The following is a 23,030-nucleotide window of genomic DNA, read 5'->3' as shown; positions in this document are numbered from 1 at the left end:
TCCTCCCAACAGGGGTACTGGGCACTCAGGAATGTAGAGGAATTCATGAATCACTTGGTGCCCTCCCCCCATCTGACATTTTCTGGGCTGGCAAAACGATTTAGTCATCTCTTCTCCGGATACCCCAGTTACAGCGGTAGTCTTTGTGGACAGAGGTGCCACAGGTTTTGTTACTACCGACAGTTCTGCTCCTGTATCCACCATGAAGTCAATGTTTTGGTCCCCCACTTTTACGGTTACCATGGGCTCTCAGGGACCTGATATCTCTGAGCCCTGGCAGCCCTAGTTAATTTCCAGGTCAGCAAGCCCCACAACTGCGGGAGCTTTCTCTTCCTTGCCTTAGGGCATTCATTCTTCCAGTGGCCAAAAGCTCGGCGCCGGGCACACTGGTTTGGCTGTAACGGGCCCAGGGCCTCCCTTGGGACCAGCTGAAGGACTGTCCTGTCCCTGGGGCAGATGAGGTTTTCCGGAGGGCCCGAGATAGACTTTCCCAGAGCAGCAGCTAGCACTGTTAAGTCTCTTGTCTGTTCTCTTTTATTCCCTCCGGCTCTCTGGCAAAGCGCAGTCTCTGCTTAATTCCAACATCTCCCTCCCCCTCTTGTCAGTACTCACCGGGAGAGGCGGGTATAGCTTGGGCGGTTCGGTTGGAGCGGGATCCTGGAAGTGTTGGCCAGAGGCTTCTGTCACCGGGATCGGAGCCTGCCCAAACGGCGGCTCTACGAACTCCGGGAAAGCTGGCGGAGGAGCAGTGGCTGTTGCAGAAACTTCCCCTGGCCCTGGATCGGGCATTAAGGCGGCCTCCGGTCCTGGTGAAGCACTGGGAGGCAGGCGCGTCATTATCCAGCATGGGGGAGGGGTCAGGTCATCCCCGTCCAAATCCTGTAGAATTTCCTTTTTTATCATCAGTCAATTTTTGTGCCCTTAATATTTTTCCCTTTCCCTTCTGGATACAGAACCTTGTCCAAGTAGGAGGGTCTCAAGCTAACCCTAGCCATGAGTCAATAGATGGATATTGATCCAGGTGTCCTGGCTCTCCTGTGACTACTGTATAGACTGCTTCCACTATTTTTAAGTTCACGGTGTTCTCTGGTGGCCATCCTGCTCCCATAGGGGTCCATTCGACCTCACAGAGTATGTGGAGGCAGTTAGGCTTCATCTTCACCCCATAGTCTCCTCCTAATCCCTTCTTTAAATTTTTAATCATGCACTCCAATACAGTTGCCTTAGATTCACTTTCTCCCATCTTGCTTACCTTCTCGGACCTTCTTCTACTTTTCCTTTTCGTTCTGTCTACGAAGTTCTCAGTACCCTATGTACTTCTGATATTTCCACTCAGTGACACTTAAATTGCCATTCTGCCTCCTTCCTAATTAGGGCGAGAAGAGCCTTACCTGCCAGACCCCAGAGGGAGAAGGGGGATCAGCGTGTCTTCACCTGCTGGTCAGCACAGCTGAACCAGAACATCACATGGTCCGAGACTGTTTCTCCCTTAAAGTCCATTCTGCCTTGGTGGGCTTGATCAGGTGCGGATGAAAACACAGATGGGTTAAATATCTCATGTCCCAGGCCATCTCCAGAAAAGCCAATTCATACTCACTTCTGTATCCCCCTCCTTCTAGCCTAATAGTTCTGAGGGGGTCAAGAATTTCACAGCAGACAGGACACCTCCTGGGGGAGGGCAGAATACGAGCATACAAGGACCAGTTTCCTATCCTAAAAATCCCCTGGTGATCGCTTGGTAATAATTTTCCCCGAGACGGCGTGGAAACACCTCCTAAATGACCTTCACAAATTTCCTTCCTAAACCCTAGCACGCTCGTCGACCTGTGTACCAAGCAATCGCCACCTGCCTATTCCAGGCTCCTGTGGGTCCCCGCTCCTTCTAGCCCCTCCCAGGGGGGTGATCAGGCCCCCTCTTCCACCCTGCTGGGTGGGTTCCTCCTCACCTGAGCGCTCAGTTCCCTGCTGCTGCCGTCCACTACCTGCCAAAGCGAAGAAACCGGGCTTTGAAAGGCTGAATTCTTCCAGAGGGGCGAGGCGCCTTCCCCCCTCTAGGAGATTCAAGCTACAAAGCCTCGGGGTGGCCTCAAATGAGACCTGTCTCCTCAAAGTGAGGAGTTTCCCGGCCAATGCACCAAATGTTATAGCCACGCTTTCCGGGAAACAGACTCACTCAGAAGGACAATGCAGATAGTGGAGTGCAGTTTATTACACCGGCGGGCCCAAGGCAGAGTCTCCTCTTAGCCAAGGACCTGGATTCTTTATACATCATGTATTTTGAATATTAACTTCCGTATGAGATAGATGATTCAATCCTGCTCCGTAGGTTGCCTTTTCATTTTGTTGATAATTTTCTTTACTGTACAGCTTTGTGGTTCCACTTATTTTCTATTGTTGTTTTTGTTTTGGTGTTTAATCCAAAAAGTCACTGCCCAAACCAGCTTACTCTCGTGTTTTTTTTCCTAGAAATTTTATGGTTTCAGGTCATGCATGTAAGTCTTTCATCTGCTTTGTGTTGATTTTTGTATATGGTAGAAGATACTGGTCCAGTTTCATTCTTTTGTATGTGGCTGTCAGGCTTTTCCAGCATCAGTTATTGAGGAGACTGTCCTTTTCCCACGGTGTATTCTTGGCTCCTTTGTCATACATGAGTTGACCACATGTGCATGGATTTATTTCTGGCTCTCTATTCTGTTTCATTCATTTATGTGTCTATTTTTCTATATTGTTTTGATTACTGTGGCTTTGTAATGTAGTTTGAAACATGAAGTGTGATCCCTCTGGCTTTGTTTTTCCTTCTCAACATTGCTTTGGCTATTTGGGGTCTTTAGTGGTTGCATGCAAACTTTAAGATTGTTCTCTTTCTGTGAAAAAGGTCATTGATATGTCAATAGAGATTGCTTTGAATCTGCAGGTTGCTTTGCATAAGATGAACATTTTAACAATATTACTTTTTCCCATCTATGAGTACAGAATATCATTCCATTTATTTGTGTTTTCTTCACTTTCTTTCATCAGTGTCTTATAGTTTTCAGTGTACAGCTTTGTTTCCTTCTAGGTTATATCTAAGTATAATTTTATTCTTTTTGCTGTAGTTTTTTTTTTTTTTTTTGGCTATAGGTTTAAATGGGATTTTTTCCCTCAATTTCTCTTTCAGATAGTTCATTATTTGTGTGTAGAAATGCAACTGATTGTAGTATGGTGATTTTGTATCCTCAAACTTTAGTGCATTCATTTATTAGTTCTTACAGTTTTTTTTTTTGATTGGATTTTTTAAGGTTTTCTTTCTATAAGATCATATCATCTGCAAATGATGACAATTTTATGTCTTCCTTTCTGATATCAATTCCTTTTATTTATTTGTTTTTCATATTTAATTTTTTCTAGCCAGTATTTCCAGTACTGTGTTGAATAAGAGTGATCAGAATGGGTACCTTTCTTCATTTTAGAGGAGAAGCTTTCAATCTTTCAGTGTTTCATATGATGTTAGCTGTCATTTGTGATATTGACCTTTATTGTGTTGAAGTATGTTCCTTCTATACCCAGGTTTTTTTTTAATTTATTTTTTAATTGAAAGATAATTGCTTTATAGAATTGTGTTGGTTTTTGCCAAACATTGACGTGAATCAGCCATATATACCCAGGTTTTTGAGTTTTATAGTAAAAGGATGTTGAATTTTGTTAAATGCTTTTTCTGTACCTTTTGAGGGATCAGATGCTTTTTATCTTTCATTTTACCCATGTGCTTTATCACATTGATTGATTCTTATATGGTGTACCATTCTTGCATCTCTATATAAGTCCCATTTGATCATGGTGTATGATTCTTTTAATATGTTGTGGAATTTGGTTTCCTAATAATTTGATGAGAGTTTTTGCATCCCTATGAGTCAGGGGTATTTGATTTATATTTTTCTTTTACTGTACTGTCCTTATCTAGCTTTGGTATTAGTGATGGCCTTCTAAAGAAGTGTTCTTTCCTCGTAAACTTCTTGAAAGAGTTTGAGAAAGATTGGCATTAATTCTTATTTGATAGAATTGCCAGTGAAACCATTTGGTCATGAACTTTTCTGTATTGGGAGGTTTTTGATTACTAATTCAGTCTCTATATTTGTTACTGATCTGTTCAGATTTTCTTTTTTTTCATAATACATTTTGGTAGGTTGTATGTTTCTAATTATTTGTCCCTTCTAGGTTATATGATTTGTTGATGTATAACTTTTTGTAATCATCATTTATAATACTTTGTATTTCTGTGCTACCAGTTGTAATGATTTTATTTATTGGGTTGGCCAGAAAGTTCAGGTTTTTCCATAAGATGGTACTGAAAAAAACCTGAACAAACTTTTTTGGCCAGCCCTGTACAAGTCTTCTGTCTTTTTTCCCTTAGTCCAGCCAGTAGGTTTTGTTTATCCCCCCAGTTCAGTCGCTCAGTCGTGTCTGACTCTTTGCGACCCAATGGACAGCAGCACACCAGGCTTCCCTGTCCATCACCAACTCCCAGAGCTTACTCAAACTCATGTCCATCGAGTCAATGATGCCATACAACCATCTCATCCTCTGTCGTCCCCTTCCCCTTCCCCTTCAATCTTTCCCAGCATCAGGATCTTCAGATCAGTCAGTTCTTCACATCAGGTGGCCAAAGTATTGGAGTTTCAGCTTCAGCGTCAATCCTTCCAATGAATATTCAATACTGATTTCCATTAGAATAGACTGGCTCTTAGGTTATCCATAGGTTATCCATATTGTTGGCATATAATTATTCATAGTAGTCTTTAGATGATCTGTTTATATTTGAGTCTTTTTTTTTCTTGGTTTGTCTAGCTAAAGGTTTGTCAGTTTTGTTTTAAAAAACTAAGCTCTTAGTTGTGATCTTTTCTATTGTTTTTCTTATTTCTTTTTAATTTACTTTTTCTCTGATCTTTATTGGTTCTTTCCTTCTGCTAACTTTGGGCTTAATTTGTATTTTTTTCTGGTTCCAAGAGGTGTAAAGTGAGGTTTTTCATTGGAATTCTTTCTTGTTTTTTAATGTAGCTTTTATTGCTATTAACTTCCCTTGTAGAACATTTCATGGATTTTGAAATTTTTGCTTATGTATTCACTTGTTTCAAGATACTTCTTGATCTTCCTTTTGGTTTCTTCTTTAGCTAATTGATTTTCAGGAGCACATTGTTTAGTCTTCCTATTTTTTTGAACTTTTCAGACTTCTTCCTGTTATTGATTTCTTGTTTTATGCTCTTGTGATTTGGAAAAGTTTTTTTGTGTGTGTCTTATGTTTGCTAAGATTTGCTTTGTGACCTATCTTAAAACATCCTGGAGAATGTTCTGTGTTCATGTTTTATAAATACATGTTAGGTCTGTTTGGTCAAGTTTATGGTTCAGTCCAAAGTTCTTGATTTTTATTGGTTTTTGGTCTGGATGATCTAATGATTACTTAAAGCGGGGTAGGTATTAATATCCCATACTATTATTGTATTATGTTTTCATAATAGTGATATTATGTTCATCATCCAAAACTTGCTTTTAATACATTTTAAATATTTAACCAGTAGCTTATATTTTAAACTATTTTCTCTATAGGTAAAATTTGTTACCACATCCTAAGTTTTATTTTGTATCTTACTTCTGATACATGAACTATGCTTGAAACATATTAACAATTACTTTTGGCTTATTATTTGATTACACATAAGTGTGATTATCATCTACTTGTGTTCAGGGAATGTTTACTTTTTAGACTCCTTTGACATATTTAGCACTTGTATTATTCTTTGTTCAGTTTGCATGTGCACAATTTTGGAAGAATAAAACATTTCTTGTTTTTCTCTTTCAAAGGAACATGGAGAATTTAAAGATAGAATAGGAATGAAAACCTATTTCTCAAATCATAGTTTAATGTTCTTTGTACTATTCAGATCACATACTCTGCTATATAAGACTTTATTTGTGATCTGTTATTTTTATCTTGAATATATGCCAACTGGCTTCTAAATTTATTTTTGCTTAGAAGAATTCAGTATAATATTATTTTGTTTTGCAGGAGTTCACAATCAAGTAAGACAGACAATAATTATGCAAAGCAGACTTCTTACACTAAAGAAAAACAAAGAGGTGACGATGGCATTTCTTTTATGTCTGATACTCAGCCTAAAGGTTTGTGAACCGCAGAAAACTGTTGACATTTGAATTTTTGTCTATTGTAGTTTTAGTAGTATTTGAATTTTAACTATATTTATCCATGAAAGTAAAGAGAGATTTTTTAGCAACACAAAGAAAATTGCTAAATTTACTATTTGTATCCTACAGTGTACATCTCTTGATTTATTTACTAAGTCTGGAAGTTAAATTGGAATATTATATCTTGTAATTTTTTTGTTGGGGCTGGGCATATAACTATAAAGTAATAATGTTAATTTGTCTATTTCTAAATATTACTTTCGTGAAAGTGAAAATGTTCATCACTGAGTCCTGTCCAACTCTGCAACCTCACAGACTATAGCTGGCCAGGCTCCTCAGTCCATGGAATTCTCCAGGCGAGAATACTGGAATGGGTTACCATGCCCTTCTCCAGGGGATCTTCCTGACTCAGGGATCGAACCTGGGTCTCCTTCATTAGTAGGCAGATTCTTTACCGTCTGAGCCATGGATGTGTCTAATCATTGATATTACTGCTAACTCAATAATTATTATTGGTTTCGCACTGTCTATCCTCCTAGTATGAAATATATTCTTGTTTTTTATTTATTTATTTATTTATTTTTATTTTTTATTTTTTTATTTATTTTTATTAGTTGGAGGCTAATTACTTTACAATATTGTAGTGGTTTTTGCCATACATTGACATGAATCAGCCATGGATTTACATGTGTTCCCCATCCCAATCCCCCCTCCCTAAATTTATTTATTTTTAATGTGAGGACATTTGCTTTACATTGTGTTGGTTTCTGCCATACATCAACATGAATCAGCCATAGGTGCATTCTTTATTCTTTAGAATTTTTCTCAACTCTAGGAGGATTCCAGTACAAGTCACTTTTAGCAAATTTAAAGGTAAATACATCCCAGACTTCTAAATATTCATTGTAGGCCTCCTTGCCTGTAGTATTAATGAATTGACTTTCTTTTTGTCTCTTTTTAAAAAGACTTTTAAATATTTTAATATAAAAATTTTCACCAAAACCAATTTATATATTAGTCAGGTGTGAAACTAACACTTTCAGGGGTCTCTTCAATTATTGATAGCTTCAAATTAGTTGAAATATTTTGTTTTCTGAATGATTTTATAAATTATTCACAAGAAAAGATGGTTCTTTAATGATACTATGTAAAAATTTTTTGTATTTCATTTGGAACACAGTTGTTTTCACATTTTATACACTCTTTTTCATAGAAGAGAAAACTTGCAAAGAAACTAATATCTTTGATGTATACAAGAAACCAGCTGTAACTCTTATGAGGGCAGTCTCTAGAGAAAGTATTATGACTGTAGATGTAATCTTTCAATTGATCACTAAATACGATCTTCGTGTAATGGTGGACTTTTTTTTTTTTTTTTTTAACAAATTGTCCTTTTCCTAGAAATAATTATCCTTACTTACAGTATAAAAATAAAAAGTAGATTTGTATTTGTGCAAGTGGGCTCAATTCAGATACTGTCAAAATACTGTTAAGCCTTCACTGCTTTCCTTGGTAGAGTAGGAATAGTTAAATAAAAAGCTTTCTAATTTATGTCCTTCAGTATTCCTTCGAAGTAACAGAATTCTAGACTTACATCAGGAAAAAAATGGATGATAAAAGAAACACTATATAGCTTCTTAGTATACCTAAAGGTTCTCCTCTTAGGTAAAGTGTTTTTAAAAATGTTAGCTATTGAAACATTATTAAAGCTCACAGTATTTTCATCCTATAGATCATTGTGTCTAATACCAATTTTTTAACAAAAGCCTATAAATTAATGGGTGTTCTGAATTAAATCCCAGGTATACCACTGAAAAAAGTTTTTTCTTCCATTTTTTAATAATTGACAGCACTGTATAAGGTGAATAGTGTAATGGTTTCACTTATATATATCATGAAATGATTATCACAGTGAGTTTAGTCAACATCCATTTATTCATATGGATGAAAAAAACAAAGAAATAGAAAAAAATTTTCCTCATGATGTGGACTCAGGATTTACTCTTAACAGCTTTCATATATAACGTACAGCAGTGTTAATTTTATCTGTCATGTTATACATTACATACCTAGAACTTATTTATTTTATAATAGGAATTTTGTACATGTAGAGTGCCTTATTCAATTCTTCCTCCCCTGTCTCTGATAACCATAAATCTTGTCTCATTTTCTGACTTTGTTTTTGAATTATAATTGACCTATACAGCACTGTATTAGTTCCTGTTACACAGCATACTGATTCAGTATTTCTGTGCATTTCAAAATAATCACCATGATAAGTCTAGTTATGATCTATCATATACAAACATTGTGGATTAGTCACTAAGTCGTGTCTGACTCTTGCGACTCCAGGGTCTGCAGCCTGCTAGGCTGCCCTACCCATGGGATTCTCCAGGCAAGAATACTGGAGTGAGTTGCCATTTCCTTCTCCAGTGGCTCTTCCTGACCCAGGAGTCGAACCCAGGTCTCCTGTATTGCAGGCAGTTTCTTTACCAACTGAGCTATTCCCCACACTAGGTATACCTTTATTTTGTAGTGCCTTAAGTTTGCCTTGTAAAACTTGCTTTTATGAATATAATACATTGGAAATATTTAACATTCTTTTGTTTATAGGAATTTGTTAGCTGTTTAATTTTATTTGGTAGTGATATTTGCAAGTTAAATATATGTATATATATATTTTTTTCAGGTAGAGTCCCTGTTTTTTTAAATAATGTCTGACTCTATCTAATACATTTATTCCAGTTTCCCATGAGATTGTCTTGACTGATTTGCAGTTAGTGAACTGCTAGGAGGAAAACTGCTATAGGATAGAGTTTTTCCAAGCCTTAGTTCTTTCATCAGTTTTTTTTTTTTAATTTTATATTTTCTGTTGGAGTATAGTTTATTAACCATATTGTGTTAGTTTCAGGTGTACAACAAAGTAATTCAGTTATAAATATACATGTGTCTTTTTCAAATTGTTTTCCAAATTAGGTTGTTACAGAATATTGAGCATAGTTCCCTGTGCTACACAGCAGTCCTTGGTTATCCACTTTAAATACAGAAGTGTGTACATGTCAGCTCCAAATTCTATTACCCTCCTACCCTTCCTCCTGTTTCCTCCTACCCTTCCTGCCTGGTAACCATAGCTCTCTAAGCCTGTGAGTCTGTTTCTGTTTTGTAAATAAGTTCATTTGTATCATTTTTTATAAGATTCTGCATATAAGCAATGTCATATGATATTTCTCTTTCTCTGTCTGACTTACTTCACTCAGTGTGATAATCACCAGGTCCATCCGTGTTCCTTCCTGCGAATGGCATTATGTTACTCTTTTTAATGGCTGAGTAATATTCCATTGTATGTATGTACCATATCTTTATCCATTCTTATGTTGATGGCCATTAGATTGCTTTCATATCGTGGGTATTGTTAACAGTGCTGCAATGAACATTAAAGTGTTGTATCCTTTCGGAGAATGTTTTTCTCTGGATATATGGCCAGGAGTAGGGTTGCAGGATCATATGGTAGCTCTGTTTTTACAAACCTCCATACTCTTATCCATAGTGACTACACCTATTTACATTCCCACCAAACATGTAGGAGGGTCCCCTTTTCTTCACACCCTCTCTAGCATTTACTGTTTGTATATTTTTTGATGATAGCCATTTTGACTGGTGTGAGGTGATATTTATCACTATAGTTTTGATTTGCATTTCTCTCAAATCCTAAAAGATGATGCTGTCAAAGTGCTGCACTCAATATGCCAACAAATTTGGAAAACTCAGCAGTGGCCACAGGACTGGAAAAGGTCAGTTTTCATTCCAGTCCAAGAAAGGCAATGCCAAAGAATGCTGAAACTACCGCACAATTGCACTCATCTCACAGGCTAGTAATGTTCAAAATTCTCCAAGCCAGGCTTCAGCAATACGTGAACCATAAACTACCAGATGTTCAAGCTGGATTTAGAAAAGGCAGAGGAACCAGAGATCAAATTGCCAAAATCCATTGGATCATCAAAGAGCAAGAGAGTTCCAGAAAAACATCTACTTCTGCTTTAAAGCCTTTGACTGTGTGGATCACAACAAACTGTGGAAAATTCTTTTTTTTTTTTTCATTTATTTTTATAGTTGGAGGCTAATTACTTTACAATATTGTAGTGGGTTTTGTCATACATTGACATGAATCACTACATATACACCATGGACTGTTACTCAGCCATTAAGAAGAATTCATTTGAATCAGTTCTAATGAGATGGATGAAACTGGAGCCTATTATACAGAGTGAAGTAAGCCAGAAAGATAAAGAACATTACAGCATACTCACACATGTATATGGAATTTATTTTTTTTTATTTTATTTTTTTTCTGCTGTCTTTTTTTTTTTTTTTTGGAATTTAGAAAGATGGTAATGATAACCCTATACGCAAAACAAACTGTGGAAAATTCTTAAAGGGAATTCCAGACCACCTGACCTGTGTCCTGAGAAATCTGTATGCAGGTCAAGAAGCAACAGTTAGAACTGGACATGGAACAACAGACTGGTCCCAAATCGGGAAAGAAGTACGTCAAGGCTATATATTGTGACTCTGCTTATTCAACTTATATGCAAAGTACATCATGTGAAATGCTGGGCTGAATGAAGCACAAGCTGGAATCAAGATTGCTGGGAGAAATATCAGTGACCTCAGATACGCAGATGACACCACCCTTATGGCAGAAAGCGGAGAAGAACTAAAGAGCCTCTTGATGAAAGTGAAAGAGAAGAGTGAAAAATTTGGCTTAAAACTCAACATTAAGAAAACTAAGATTGTGGCATCTGGTCACATCACTTCATGGCAAATAGATGGGGAAACAGTGGCTGACTTTATCTTTTTGGACTCCAAAATCACTGCAGATGGTGACTACAGCCATGAAATTAAAAGGTGCTTGCTCCTTGGAAGAAAAGCTATGACCAACCTAGACAGCATATTAAAAAACAAAGACATTACTTTGCTGACAAATGTCTGTCTAGTCAAAGCTATGGTTTTTTCAGTGATAATATATGGATGTGAGAGTTGGACTATAAAGAAAGCTGAACACCAAAGAATTGATGCTTTTGAACTGTGGTGTTGAAGACTCTTGAGAGTCCCTTGGACTGCAAAGAGATCCAACCAGTCCATCCTAAAGGAAATCAGTCCTGAATAGTCATTGGAAGGGCTGATGCTGAAGCTGAAACTCCAATACTTTGGCCACCTGATGCGAAGAACTGACTCATTGGAAAAGACCCTGATGCTGGGAAAGATTGAAGGTGGGAGGAGAAGGGGATGACAGAGGATGAGATGATTGGATGACATCACTGACTCAATGGACGTGAGTTTGAGTAAGCTCTGTGAGTTGGTGAGAGACAGGGATGCCTGGTGTGCTGCAGTTCATGGGGTTGCAAATAGTCGGATACGACCGAGCGACTGAACTGAATAATTAGTAATGTTGAACATCTTTTCATGTGCCTCTTGGCCGTCTGTATATCTTCTTTGGAGAAGTATCTGTTTGATCTTCTGCCTATTTTTGATAGGGTTGTTTGTTTTTTGTGATATTAAGTCACGTGAGCTGTTTGTAAAATTTGGAGACTAATGCCTTGTCGGTCACATCATTTCAATTGTTTTCTGCCATGTTTTGGATTGTCTTTTCATTTATTTATGATTCCTTAACTGTACAAAAGCGTTTAGTTCTCATTTGTTCATTTGTATTTTTATTTCCATTATTCTTAGATCAAAAATATATTGCTACAGTTTTTGTCAGAGAGTGTTTTGCCAGTGTTTTCCTCTAAGAGTCTTATAGTGTGTGGTCTCACATTTAGGTCTTTAATCCATGTTAAGCTTATTTTTGTGTATGGTTTTAAAGAATTTTCTAATTTCATTTTTTTTTTTTTACATGTAGCTGTCCAGTTTTCCTAGCACCATTTATTGAAGAGACTGTTTTTTCTCCTTTTTATAGTCTTGCCTTCTTTATCATAGATTAACTGACCATAGATGCATGGGTTTTTTCCTGGGCTTTTCATTCCATTCCATTTACCTATCTTTCTGTTTTTGTACCTGTACTGTACTGTGTGGCTAGCTGTGCTTTGAAGTGTATAGTCTGAAGTCAGGGCGCATGATTTCCTTAGCTTCATTTTTCTTTCTCAAGACTGCTTTGTTTATTCATAGGTCTTTTGTGTCTCAATACAAATTTTAAGATTTTTTTTTTGTTCTAGTTCTATAAAAAATGCCATTGATAATTTGATACAGATTGTATTGAATCTGTAGATTGCATTTGGTAGTATAGTCATTTTGACAGTATTGATTCTTTCAGTCCAAGTACATGATATATATTTCCATCTGTTTGTGTCATTTTTTCTTTCTTATGAGTGTCTTAACATTTTATGGAGTACAGGTTTTGGTTTGTTTGTTCCTAGGTATTTTATACTTTTTGAGGTGATGGTGAATGGGATTGTTTTCTTAATTTCTCTTTCTGATCTTTCATTTTTAGTGTATAGCAGTGCAGTAGATTTCTGTGTATTAATTTGTAACCTGCGGCTTTACCAAATTAATTGATGAGCTCCAATAGTTTCCTGGTAGTGTCTTTAGGATTTTCTATGTATAGTATCATGTCATCTGCAAACAGTGACAATTTAATTTCTTTTCCAATTTGGATTCCTTTTACTTTGTTTTCTTCTCCCATTGCTATAGCTAGGACTTCCAAAACTATGTTGAATAAATGTGGTGAGAGTGGACATCCTCATCTTGTTTTGATCTCAAAGAAAATGCTTTTAGTTTTTCACTATTGAGTATGATGTTAACTGTAGGTTTGTTTCTACAAACAGTAGGTTTATAGGCCCTTATTATGTTGCCCACTTTCTGGAGCGTTTTTATTATAAATGGGTGTTGAATTTTGTCAAAAGCTTTTCTTTTGAAAAGCTTTTTGGATGATCATATGGCTTTTATTCTTCAGTTTGTTGATTTGACATAGCACACTGATTTGTGGATTTTGAAAAGTCCTTGCTTACCTACGATAAATCCCATGTAATAATGGTGTATGCACCTTTAATGTATTCCTGAATTCAGACTGCTAGTATTTTGTTCAGGATTTCTGTGTTTGTGTTCATCAGTGATATTGGCCTGTAATTTTATTTTTTTGTGATGTCTTTTTCTGGTTTTGATAGCAGGGTGATGGTGGCTTGACAGAATTTGTTTGGGAGTTTTCCTTCCTTGGCAGTTTTTGGGAACAGTTTCAGAAGGCTAGGTGTTAGCTTTTTTCTCAGTGTTTGATAGAACTCAATTCTAAGCCATCTGGTCTTGGGCTTTTATTTGTTGGGAGTTTTTAAGTCATAGTTTGAATTATGATACTTGTAATTGGTCTGTTCATATTTTCTTTGTCTTCCTGGTTCACTCTTGAAAGATTGTACCTTTCCAAGAAGTTTTCCATTTCTTCCAGCTTGTTTTATTGGCATGCAGCTATGATCCTTTGTATTTCTGTGATATTAGTTGTAACTTCTTTTTCATTTCTAATTTTATTTATTTGAGTCTTTTACCTCAATAACTCTGGCTGAAGGTTTATTAATTTTGTTTATTTTTTCAAAGAACTAGCATTTAGTTTCATTGATCTTTACAATTGTTTTCTTTGGCTCTATTTCACTTACATTTGCTCTGGTCTGTATGATTTCTTTCATTCTACTAACTTTAGATTTTGCTTGTTGTTCTTTCTCTTACACTTTAGGTGTAAGCTCAGGTTGTTTATTTGAGATTTTTGTTTCCTGAGGTGAGATTGTCTTGCTATAAACTTCCCTCTTAGAACTGCTTTTGCTGCATCTCAATAGATTTTGGATCATTGTGCTTTCATTTTATTTGTCTTTAGGTATTTTTTTGATATCCTCTTTGATTTTTTCTAAGGGATTCTTGCCCACAGTAGTAGATACAGTGGTTATCTGAATTAAATGCACCCATTCCAGACCATTTTAGTTCACTGATTCCTGAAATGTCAATGTTCATTCTTGCCATCTCGTCTTTGACCACTTCCAATTTACCTTGATTCATGGACCTAACATTCCAGGTTCTATGCAATATTGTCCTTCACAGCATCAGAATTTACTTCATCACCAGTCACATCCACAACTGGGATTTGTTTTTGCTTTGGCTCCACCTCTTCATTCTTTCTGGAGTTATTTCTCCACTCTTCTCCAGTAGCATGTTGGGCATCTACCGACCTGGGGAGTTCATCTTTCAGTGTCATGTCTTCTTGCCTTTTCATACTGTTCCTGGCAAGAATCCCTTAGAAGAAATGGAATAGCCCTCACAGTCAACAAAAGAGTCCAAAATGCAGTACTTGGGCACAGTCTCAAAAACTACAGAATGGTCTCTGTTGGTTTCCAAGGCAAACCGTTCAGTATCACAGTGATCCAAGCCTGTGCTCCACTCAGAGTCTTCTCTAGTGGCTCAGATGGCAAAAGTCTGCCTACAGATTGAGAGATCTGGGTTTGATCCATAGGTTGGGAAGATCCCCTGGAGAAGGGAATGGCAAACCACTCTAGTATTCTTGCCTGGAAAATCCCATGGATGGAGGGACCTGGCAGGCGTCTATGGAGTTGCAAAGAGTCAAACATGACTGAGCAACTAACACACAGTCCAAGTCTGTGCCCCAACTGCAGTGCCGAAGAATCTGAAGTTGAATGGTTCTGTGATGACCTATAAGAACTTCTAGAACTAACACCAAAAAAAGATTTCCTTTTCATCATAGGGGACTGGAATGCAAAATTAGGAAGTCAAGAGATACCTGGAATAACAGGCAAATTTGGCCTTGAAGTATAAAATGAAGCAGGGAAAAGGCTAACAGAGTTTTGCCAAGAGAACGCACTGATCATAGCAAACACCCTCTTCCAAAAACACAAGAGATGACTCTACACATGGATGTCACCAGATGGTCAATACTGAAATTAGATTGATTTTATTCTTTGCAGCCGAAGATGCAGAAGCTCTATACAGTCAGCAACAACAAGACTGGGAGCTGACTGTGGCTCAGATCATAAACTCCTTATTGCAAAATTCAGACATAAATGAAGAAAGTAGGGAAAATCACTGGACCATTCAGGTATGACCTAAGTCAAATCCCTTATGATTATACAGTGGAAGTGACAAATAGATTCAAGGGATTAGATCTGATAGTCAGAGTGCCTGAAGAACTATGGACAGAGGTTTGTGATGTTGTACAGGAGGCAACAATCAAGACTATCCCCAAGCAAAAGAAATACAAAAAGGCAAAATGGTTGTCTGAGGAGGCCTTACAAATAGCTGTGAAAAGAAGAGAAGCTGAAGGCAAAGGAGAAAAAGAAAGCTATACTCATCTGAATGCAGAGTTTCAGAGACTAGCAAGGAGAGATAAGAAAGCCTTCCTCAGTGATCAGTGCAAAGAAATAGAGGAAAGCAATAGAATGGGAAAGACTAGAGATCTCTTCAAGAAAATTAGCGATACCAAGGGAACATTTCATGCAAAGATGGGCACAATAAAGGACAGAAATGGTATGGACCTAACAGAAGCAGAAGATATTAAGAAGAGGTGGCAAGAATACACATAAGAACTGTACCAAAATGATCTTCATGACCCAGATAACCACTGTAGTGTAATCACTCACCTAGAGCCACACATCCTGGAGTGCGAAGTCAAGTGGGCCTTAAAGCATCACTACGAACAAAACTAGTGGAGGTGATGGAATTCCAGTTGAGCTAATTCAAGTCCTAAATGATGATGCTGTGAAAGTGCTGCACTCAGTATGCCAGCAAATTTGGAAAACTCAGAAGTGGCCACAGGACTGGAAAAGGTCAGTTTTCATTCCAATCCCAAAGATAGGCAATGCCAAAGAATGTTCAAATGACTGCACAATTGCACTTATCTCATATGCTAGCAAAGTAATGCTCAAAATTCTCCAAGTGAATCTTTAGCAGTATGTGAACTGTGAACTTCCAGATGTCCAAGCTGATTTACAAAAGGCAGAGGAACCAGAGATCAGATTGCTACCATTGATGGATCATAGAAAAAGAAGAAAGTTCCAGAGAAACATCTTTATTGAGTATGCCAAAACCTTTGACTTTGTGGATCTCATAATAGTGTGGAAAATTCTTCAAGAGATGGGAATACCAGACCACCTTCCCTGCCTGCTGAGAAATCTGTGTGCAGCTCAAGAAGCAACAGTTAAAACTGGACATGGAACAATGGACTGGTTCCAGATTGGGACAGGAGTATGTCAAGGGTGTGTATTTAGCCTATATGCAGAGTATGTCATGTGAAATGTCCGGCTGGATGAAGCATAAGCCAGAGTCAAGATTGCCGGGAGAAATATCAATAATCCCAGATATGCAGATGCCATCACCCTTATGGCAGAAAGCGAAGAGGAACTGAGGAGCCTCTTGATGAAAGTGAAAGAGGAGAGTGCAAAAGCTGGCTTAAAACTTAGCACTCAAAAAACTAAAATAATGGTGTCTGGTCCCATTACTTCATGATAAATAGGTGGGGAAACAGTGAGAGACTTTATTTTTGGGGGCTCCAAAATCACTGCAGATGGTGACTGCAGCCATGAAACTCAAAGATGCTTGCTCCATTTAAGAAAAGCTTTGACCTACCTAGACAACATATTAAAAAGCAGAGACATTACTTTTCCGACAAAGGTCCATCTAGTCAGAGCTATGGTTTTTCCAGTAGTCATGTATGGATGTGAGAGTTGGACCATAAAGAAAGTTGAGCACTGAAGAATTGATGCTTTTGAACTGTGGTGTTGGAGAAGACTCTTGAGAGTCCGTTGGACTGGAAGGAGATCCAACCAGTCAATCCTAAGGGAAATCAGTCCTGAATATTCATTGGAAGGACTGATGCTGAAGCTGAAGCTTCAGTACTTTGGCCATCTGATGGGAAGAGCCAACTCAATGGCAAAGACCTTGATGCTGGGAAAGATTGAAGACGGGAGGAGAAGGGGACAACAGAGGATGAGATGACTGGATGGCATCACTGACTCAATTTATGCGAGTTTGAGCAAGCTCTGGGAGTTGGTGATGGACAGGGCAGCTGGTATGCTGCAGTCCATGGGGTTGCAAAGAGATGGACATGACTGAGTGACTGAACTGAACTTGATTTCTTCAGTGTTATATTGATTGTTTAATAGTATATTTAGTCTACGTGCTTGGTTTTTTTAGTTTTTTTCTCATAGTTTATTTCTGGTCTCATAGTGTTTTGGTTGGAAAAGATGCTTGATGTGATTTTAGTGTTTTTAGATTTACTGGTGCTCTCTTTGTGGCCCAGCATGTGTTCAATGCAAAGAATGTTCCATTTGCACATGAGAAGAATGTGTATTCTTCTGCTTTTGGATGGAATGGTCTATGGATAGCAGTTAGGCCCACCTGGTCTAATGTGTCATTTAGAACTGCTGTTGCCGGTGTCCTTTTCCCTTTCAGTGAGTCCAGGCCTCCCCAGCAGGCCCTTCAATACTTGCAGTTAATTAAGTCTGCCCGGTCTCTTTATGAAGTCACTGCCTTTTGACCGTGAGTTCTGGTTTGCACAGACTTTGTATGTGCACTTTGAGAGTGGAGTCTCTGTTTCACCTAGTCCTGTGAAAAGCCTGTGATCAAACCCTACTGGCCTTCATAGTTAAATTCTCTGGGAACTCTTCCTTCCGTTGCTGGACCCCCAGGGTCGGAAGCCTGATGTGGGGCTCAGAACTTTTGCTTCTGTGGTTAAATTGTTTTCCTCCTTTTGAGTCATCCACCTTGTGGATATGAAACTTCAGTTTGTTGTGACTGTGCCCCTCCTACCATCTCACTGAGAACTCCTTTTTGTCTTTGGATGCTGGGTATCCTTTTTCGGTAGAGTCGAGCATTTTTTTTGTTGATGGTTGTTCAGTGGTGATTTTGATGTTTTCAAAAGGAGGTGGTGAGCTCTTGTCCTACTACTGTGTCATCTTGAGATAATCCTGCATCAGTTTTGTTTGCTGTAGTATTTGTTTTTCAAAATTATAGCTTGATCCAGTATTATATGTAGAAATTATATTTGACTATCTTTATAGTTTTTGTCGTTCAGTTGCTCAGTCATGTCCAACTCTCTGACCACAGGGACTGCAGCTTGCTGAGTTTCCCTCTCCTTCACTGTTTACAGTTTACAAAGAAAACCATTACAGTTTACAGAATTGCAAATAAAATTTATTGTGCTTTCCAGAATACTGTGTTGATAATTTGGGGGCAGTTTATTTCTCTTGGGGAGAGAGTTAAGAGTGTTGTCTGGAATTCGGAAGACTCTTCGTGGTTTGAGTTTTTGGCCTCAGTCCTGTCCCCATGCCTGCCTTTTAAGCAACGAAAAAGAAGTATTATGAATGTTAGTCATTAGATGTTTATAAAGCTAGAGTAAGAGCAAGAATAATTTGAATAGAAGGTGTGTAGTGTTGAAGAACTCTGAGTAAATGAAGTGGTCAGAACAGTCAGTGTTACATAGGTTCAAGTTTATGAATTCAAGGAAGCTGCTTTGGGACTTGCTTTGTGTGAATTCCAGGACCCTGGACATACCAAATCCATAAATGCTTAAATCTCTAATATAAAATGGTATAATATCTGAGTTGGAACTTATATGATATAATTCAGAAAGCAAAATAATTCAGGATAACCTTCAGTTAGTTAGGATAACCTTAGTTAGGTAGAACCTTTTGGAACGTATTTTAGTATAGTACATATATTTTAAAACTGAAATACTAAACATGTTTGATAATGCTTGAAATGCATTTCAGAATAATGCTTTATTGACTTAAAAAAGGGAGTACTTCGTTTTCTGTGATATGTGATGTGTTAGTCACTCAGTCATGACTGACTCTTTGCAACCCCATGGGCTGTAGCCTGCCAGGCTCCTCTGTCCTTGGAATTTTCCAGGCAAGAATGCTGGAGTGGGAAGCCATTTCCTTCTCCAGGGGATCTTCCCATCCCAGGGCTTGAACCCGGGTCTCCTACATTGCAGGCAGATTCTTTACCATCTAAGCCAACCAGGGAAGCCCATCCTTTTCTGTAGGGTCATAGATTTATTGGAGATTTAAAATTAAAGGGTCTTGATTTTTTTTTTGAAAAAAGAAACTGTGAAAGTAATTGATTGCCTTATGAATGATTACATACCACAGTTGTCTGCTGAGGAGAGATATTTTGGCTTCTTTTAAGAGAGCAGTAATCAGTACTCTACTGTTTCAAATTATTGTCCCTTTTCAGTTACAAAATAATACGTATTAAAACTTACATTTAAAAAAGAAAACCAGTGTCTAAATTAGTTGTAGTTTCTAAAATCAACGTGAATTTAAAAAACATTTAAGACACTACTTTTCAAAATTTTATTAAGACTTTTTTTTTTTTATCATAGTCAAATGCAATTGTAGCAAAAGGAAAATATGGTTTGGTTGCTTTGCTTTGGTTACTAATACTACCTTTTAATATATTTCCTTTATCATATTTTTTGTACAATGAACATTTGCTTTGTGAATGCAGTTTAAAATGGGATGTGTCTTTATGTTTATCCATGTTGGTATGCTTATTTAACAGTGGAGTTTAAAAAAACAAGCTCTGAAAGTAGTTTAGCAATTTTGATGATTTTCTTTGAGCTCTTCTGAAGAGGATCCTTTCTGTACTTTTTGGCCAAAAATGTCTCTTTTGTTTTTTAGACCTCAGTAGTGGAAGTAGAGATTGTGCCCATCTTGAAGAGGGGAGTGGAAACAAGGATGATACAAATTCTGTTTCAAGAGTGGAACCCACTCTGATTTCCAGGAAGAGAAAGAAAAGGCTTAGAAGTAATTTACCTGATTCTCATAATCCTACTTCTCTGTATAAGTCAGCAGAACAGACAGTAAGTAGAGGTGTTTAGATGTCATATGGAATAATTTGTCCTAAGATAAAAATGAATTGACTGTGACCAAATAATGTTCTCCTAGCTTTCTGTTTTCATCATCAAGACTTTTTTCTTTGCCTATTTTTTTGATTCTGTTTTTTTTTTTAATACTTTAAATGCAACTTTATTTTTCTTGCAGTAATACAGTTATGGGATCAAATTTCAAATACAGTCATCACTGAGTATCTACAGTGTGTTAGTTCCAGGACCTTGGACATACCAAATCCATGGATGCTTAAATTAAATCTCTTATATTAAATGGTATAATATTTGCATATAATCTGCACCTTGCTGTATATTTTAAATCATGTCTAGACTGCTTGCCAACTAATACTTTGTAAATGGATGTGAAAAAATGTAAATGCTCTGTAAATAGTGGCCTGTGCATGACAAATTCAGGTTTTGCCTTTTGTAAATCCCTAGAATTCTTTTTCCAGAAATATTTTCCATTTGCAGTTGGTGGAACCCATAGTTGGTGGAACCTGCACATATAGAGGGCTAACTGTATTATGAACAAATAAAAAAGTTTAAATTATTTCTCCTCTGATACCAGCCTTTCCTTAGTGGTTTGTTGTATATCCTACAGGCCTGTTTCTTCTCTCTGCCTTATTTTAACCACATAATAGTCATACTGTCTAGCCAATTGCTATTTCACTTGGTCTGTGAAATTATTACCAGACTATTTTATCAGTAGTAATTTACTTCCAGTTTCTTTAGACTTCTCTTTTTCCAGAGTTTAGGAAATCTGTTGTAGGAATTATAATACTTAATGTGTACATTACTTAGTTTCAAAAACTTAGTATACAGTTAACAATAAAAGTGTAAGGAGATAGTTTTTTTTTTTTTTTTGGAGATAGCTTTTTGAGTCCTTTGATTAACAAGGCATTTCAGGACTTTGCAGTGCCTTTGAGTTACAAACATGATTTAGATTTATATGGTAATAAAGATGTGAGAGTTGGACTATAAAGAAAGCTGAGCACCGAAGAATTGATGCTTTTGAACTGTGGTGTTGGAGAAAACTCTTGAGAGTCCCTTGGATAGCAAGGAGATCCAACCAGTCCATCCTAAAGGAAATTGGTCCTGAGTATTCATTGGAAGGACTGATGCAGAAGCTGAAACTCCAGTACTTTGGCCACCTAATGTGAAGAACTGACTCATTTGAAAAGATCCTGATGCTGGGAAATACTGAAGGTGGGAGGAGAAGGGGACAACAGAAGATGAGATGGTTGAATGGCATCACCGACTCAATGGCCATGTGTTTGAGTAGACTCTAGGAGTTGGTGATGGACAGGGAGGCCTGACGTAGTGCAGTCCATGGGGTCGCAAAGAGTTGGACACGACTGAGTGACTGAACTGAGACAGATGAAGGCAGTAATTGATTTTCGTAATCTTTCATATTGTTATCCTAAGTTTTTAATTTTTTTGCTTTTGTAACTAAAGTCACATAATGTCAAATGGCCTCTTTTGCAAAATAAAGCTGTAATAATTTTTTCTCTTATTTAAAGTTGACTTAGATTGTGGGAGACTTCTGAACCACTTCTAAATATGGGAGTTTCCCCTTCCCATCCTTTTAAAAAATATTTAGGCATCTGATTGGACAGACCCAAGTTTTGTATCTTTATATTAATACTTGAGAGACTTTGGCAAGAGTAATGTAGTGTAATTGTGTACTTTTCTATTCCTATAGTTATAGAAATGATAAGTATTTTTACCTTTATAGGGATTTAAACTTAAAAAAGATTGTTCATGTGAACCAAATTTGAAAAGTGCTGATTTTCGTATTCATTTATTTATGTTCAGAAAGAACAAGAAAATGACCCAGCGGTATTCACTGAGTTGGAAAAGTCAAGTGAAAACTATCATGAGGATCCAAAACTGTTTGAAGAAGTTACGCATGAATCCATAGAAAGTGATTTTGCTCAGCTACCCTCACTTTGTGATCAGGAGTTGGCTTTGAGTGCTTCTCCTCACATGCGCTCTGACTGTTCAACCATGGGCACTTTTGAGAGCTCTGTTTCCTCTGATGCTGTGGGGAATTCTGCTTTAGTTGTGAAGGATGAGAATGAATCGAACACAATAGAAAAACCTGTTTTAGGTGAACACAGTGAAGGGAACCCATCATTTATCTCTGCTGAACCAAGTAAGTAACATGAGGATGATAAAAGCCATTCATTTTCTCTACTCTGCTTAGTTGTTTTATTTCTTCTGTCGAAGAAATTTTGCTGAGGCACTGTGTTGTTTATTACATCTGTGTGGAATATATTACCTTCAGGAAAAAAAAAAAAGACTTGTGGTTTTGGGATGTCATTAATTTTGTAGTATTGATTTAGGTAAGGAATGGAGTACTTGGAAGCAGAAGTTAATTTTTTTTTTATTAGTGTACTCATCAGTATCTTATCAATAGTTTTTTGTTTTTGCACAAATCTTTAAGGACCATTATTGTCATTTTGATTGATTAAGCTGAAGTACAGAGAGTTTAAGTGCTATTTACTTATTGTCATTAATTTTGATTTTAATTTTCAAGTATTTGATAGGGTCACATGATACAAAAAAGGTTCTAAAGAATATCTATTGACTAGTCTCCCACATTTTTCCTTAGCCATTCATTTCCTCCTCCTAGAAGAAACTAGTGTTAACAGGACTTAAAGTACAATTTAGAATGATGACATTAATACATTATTAGAATTAGAATCTGTTCCTAAGTTCTCCTAATGGCTTTATCTATTTTAAAATACCTTCTTCCTCCAGAGAGTAAGGTTGCAGATAACTGCTAAATAATAGCACTCATGTGAAAACATTGTATGCCACTAGCATAAATCAGATAATGAATGATGGGCTACTTTCTAAACTGAATAAAGTTAGATTATTCAGTTCAGTAGAATTATTAAAGATCTATTGCGTGAATTAGAAAATTCTCTTTTTATATGTGATTATTGTGACACATTTAAAAAAATACATTTTTCCA

The 23,030-nt window shown here is 37.1% G+C and overlaps 1 protein-coding gene across 9 annotated transcripts in view; it reads left to right on the top strand.

Moving 5' to 3' along the window:
• Nucleotides 1-23,030, top strand: part of SENP7 (SUMO specific peptidase 7) — a 161,978-nt gene that overhangs the window by 96,572 nt on the left and 42,376 nt on the right. For 6 of the 9 annotated variants that reach the window (XM_043449157.1, XM_043449159.1, XM_043449161.1 and 3 more), the window contains 3 exons: nucleotides 6,041-6,153; nucleotides 19,842-20,023; nucleotides 21,866-22,205. In XM_043449157.1, coding sequence (XP_043305092.1) covers nucleotides 6,041-6,153; nucleotides 19,842-20,023; nucleotides 21,866-22,205 — 635 coding nt within the window. The remainder of the gene's footprint in view (nucleotides 1-6,040; nucleotides 6,154-19,841; nucleotides 20,024-21,865; nucleotides 22,206-23,030) is intronic. The other 3 variants (XM_043449158.1, XM_043449164.1, XM_043449162.1) reach the window with 1 other exon arrangement.

The sequence above is a fragment of the Cervus canadensis genome, chromosome 27 (assembly GCF_019320065.1).
Source record: "Cervus canadensis isolate Bull #8, Minnesota chromosome 27, ASM1932006v1, whole genome shotgun sequence".
In the NCBI taxonomy this organism is placed as follows: Eukaryota; Metazoa; Chordata; class Mammalia; order Artiodactyla; family Cervidae; genus Cervus; species Cervus canadensis.
This window is presented reverse-complemented; position numbering and strand designations above follow the sequence as displayed.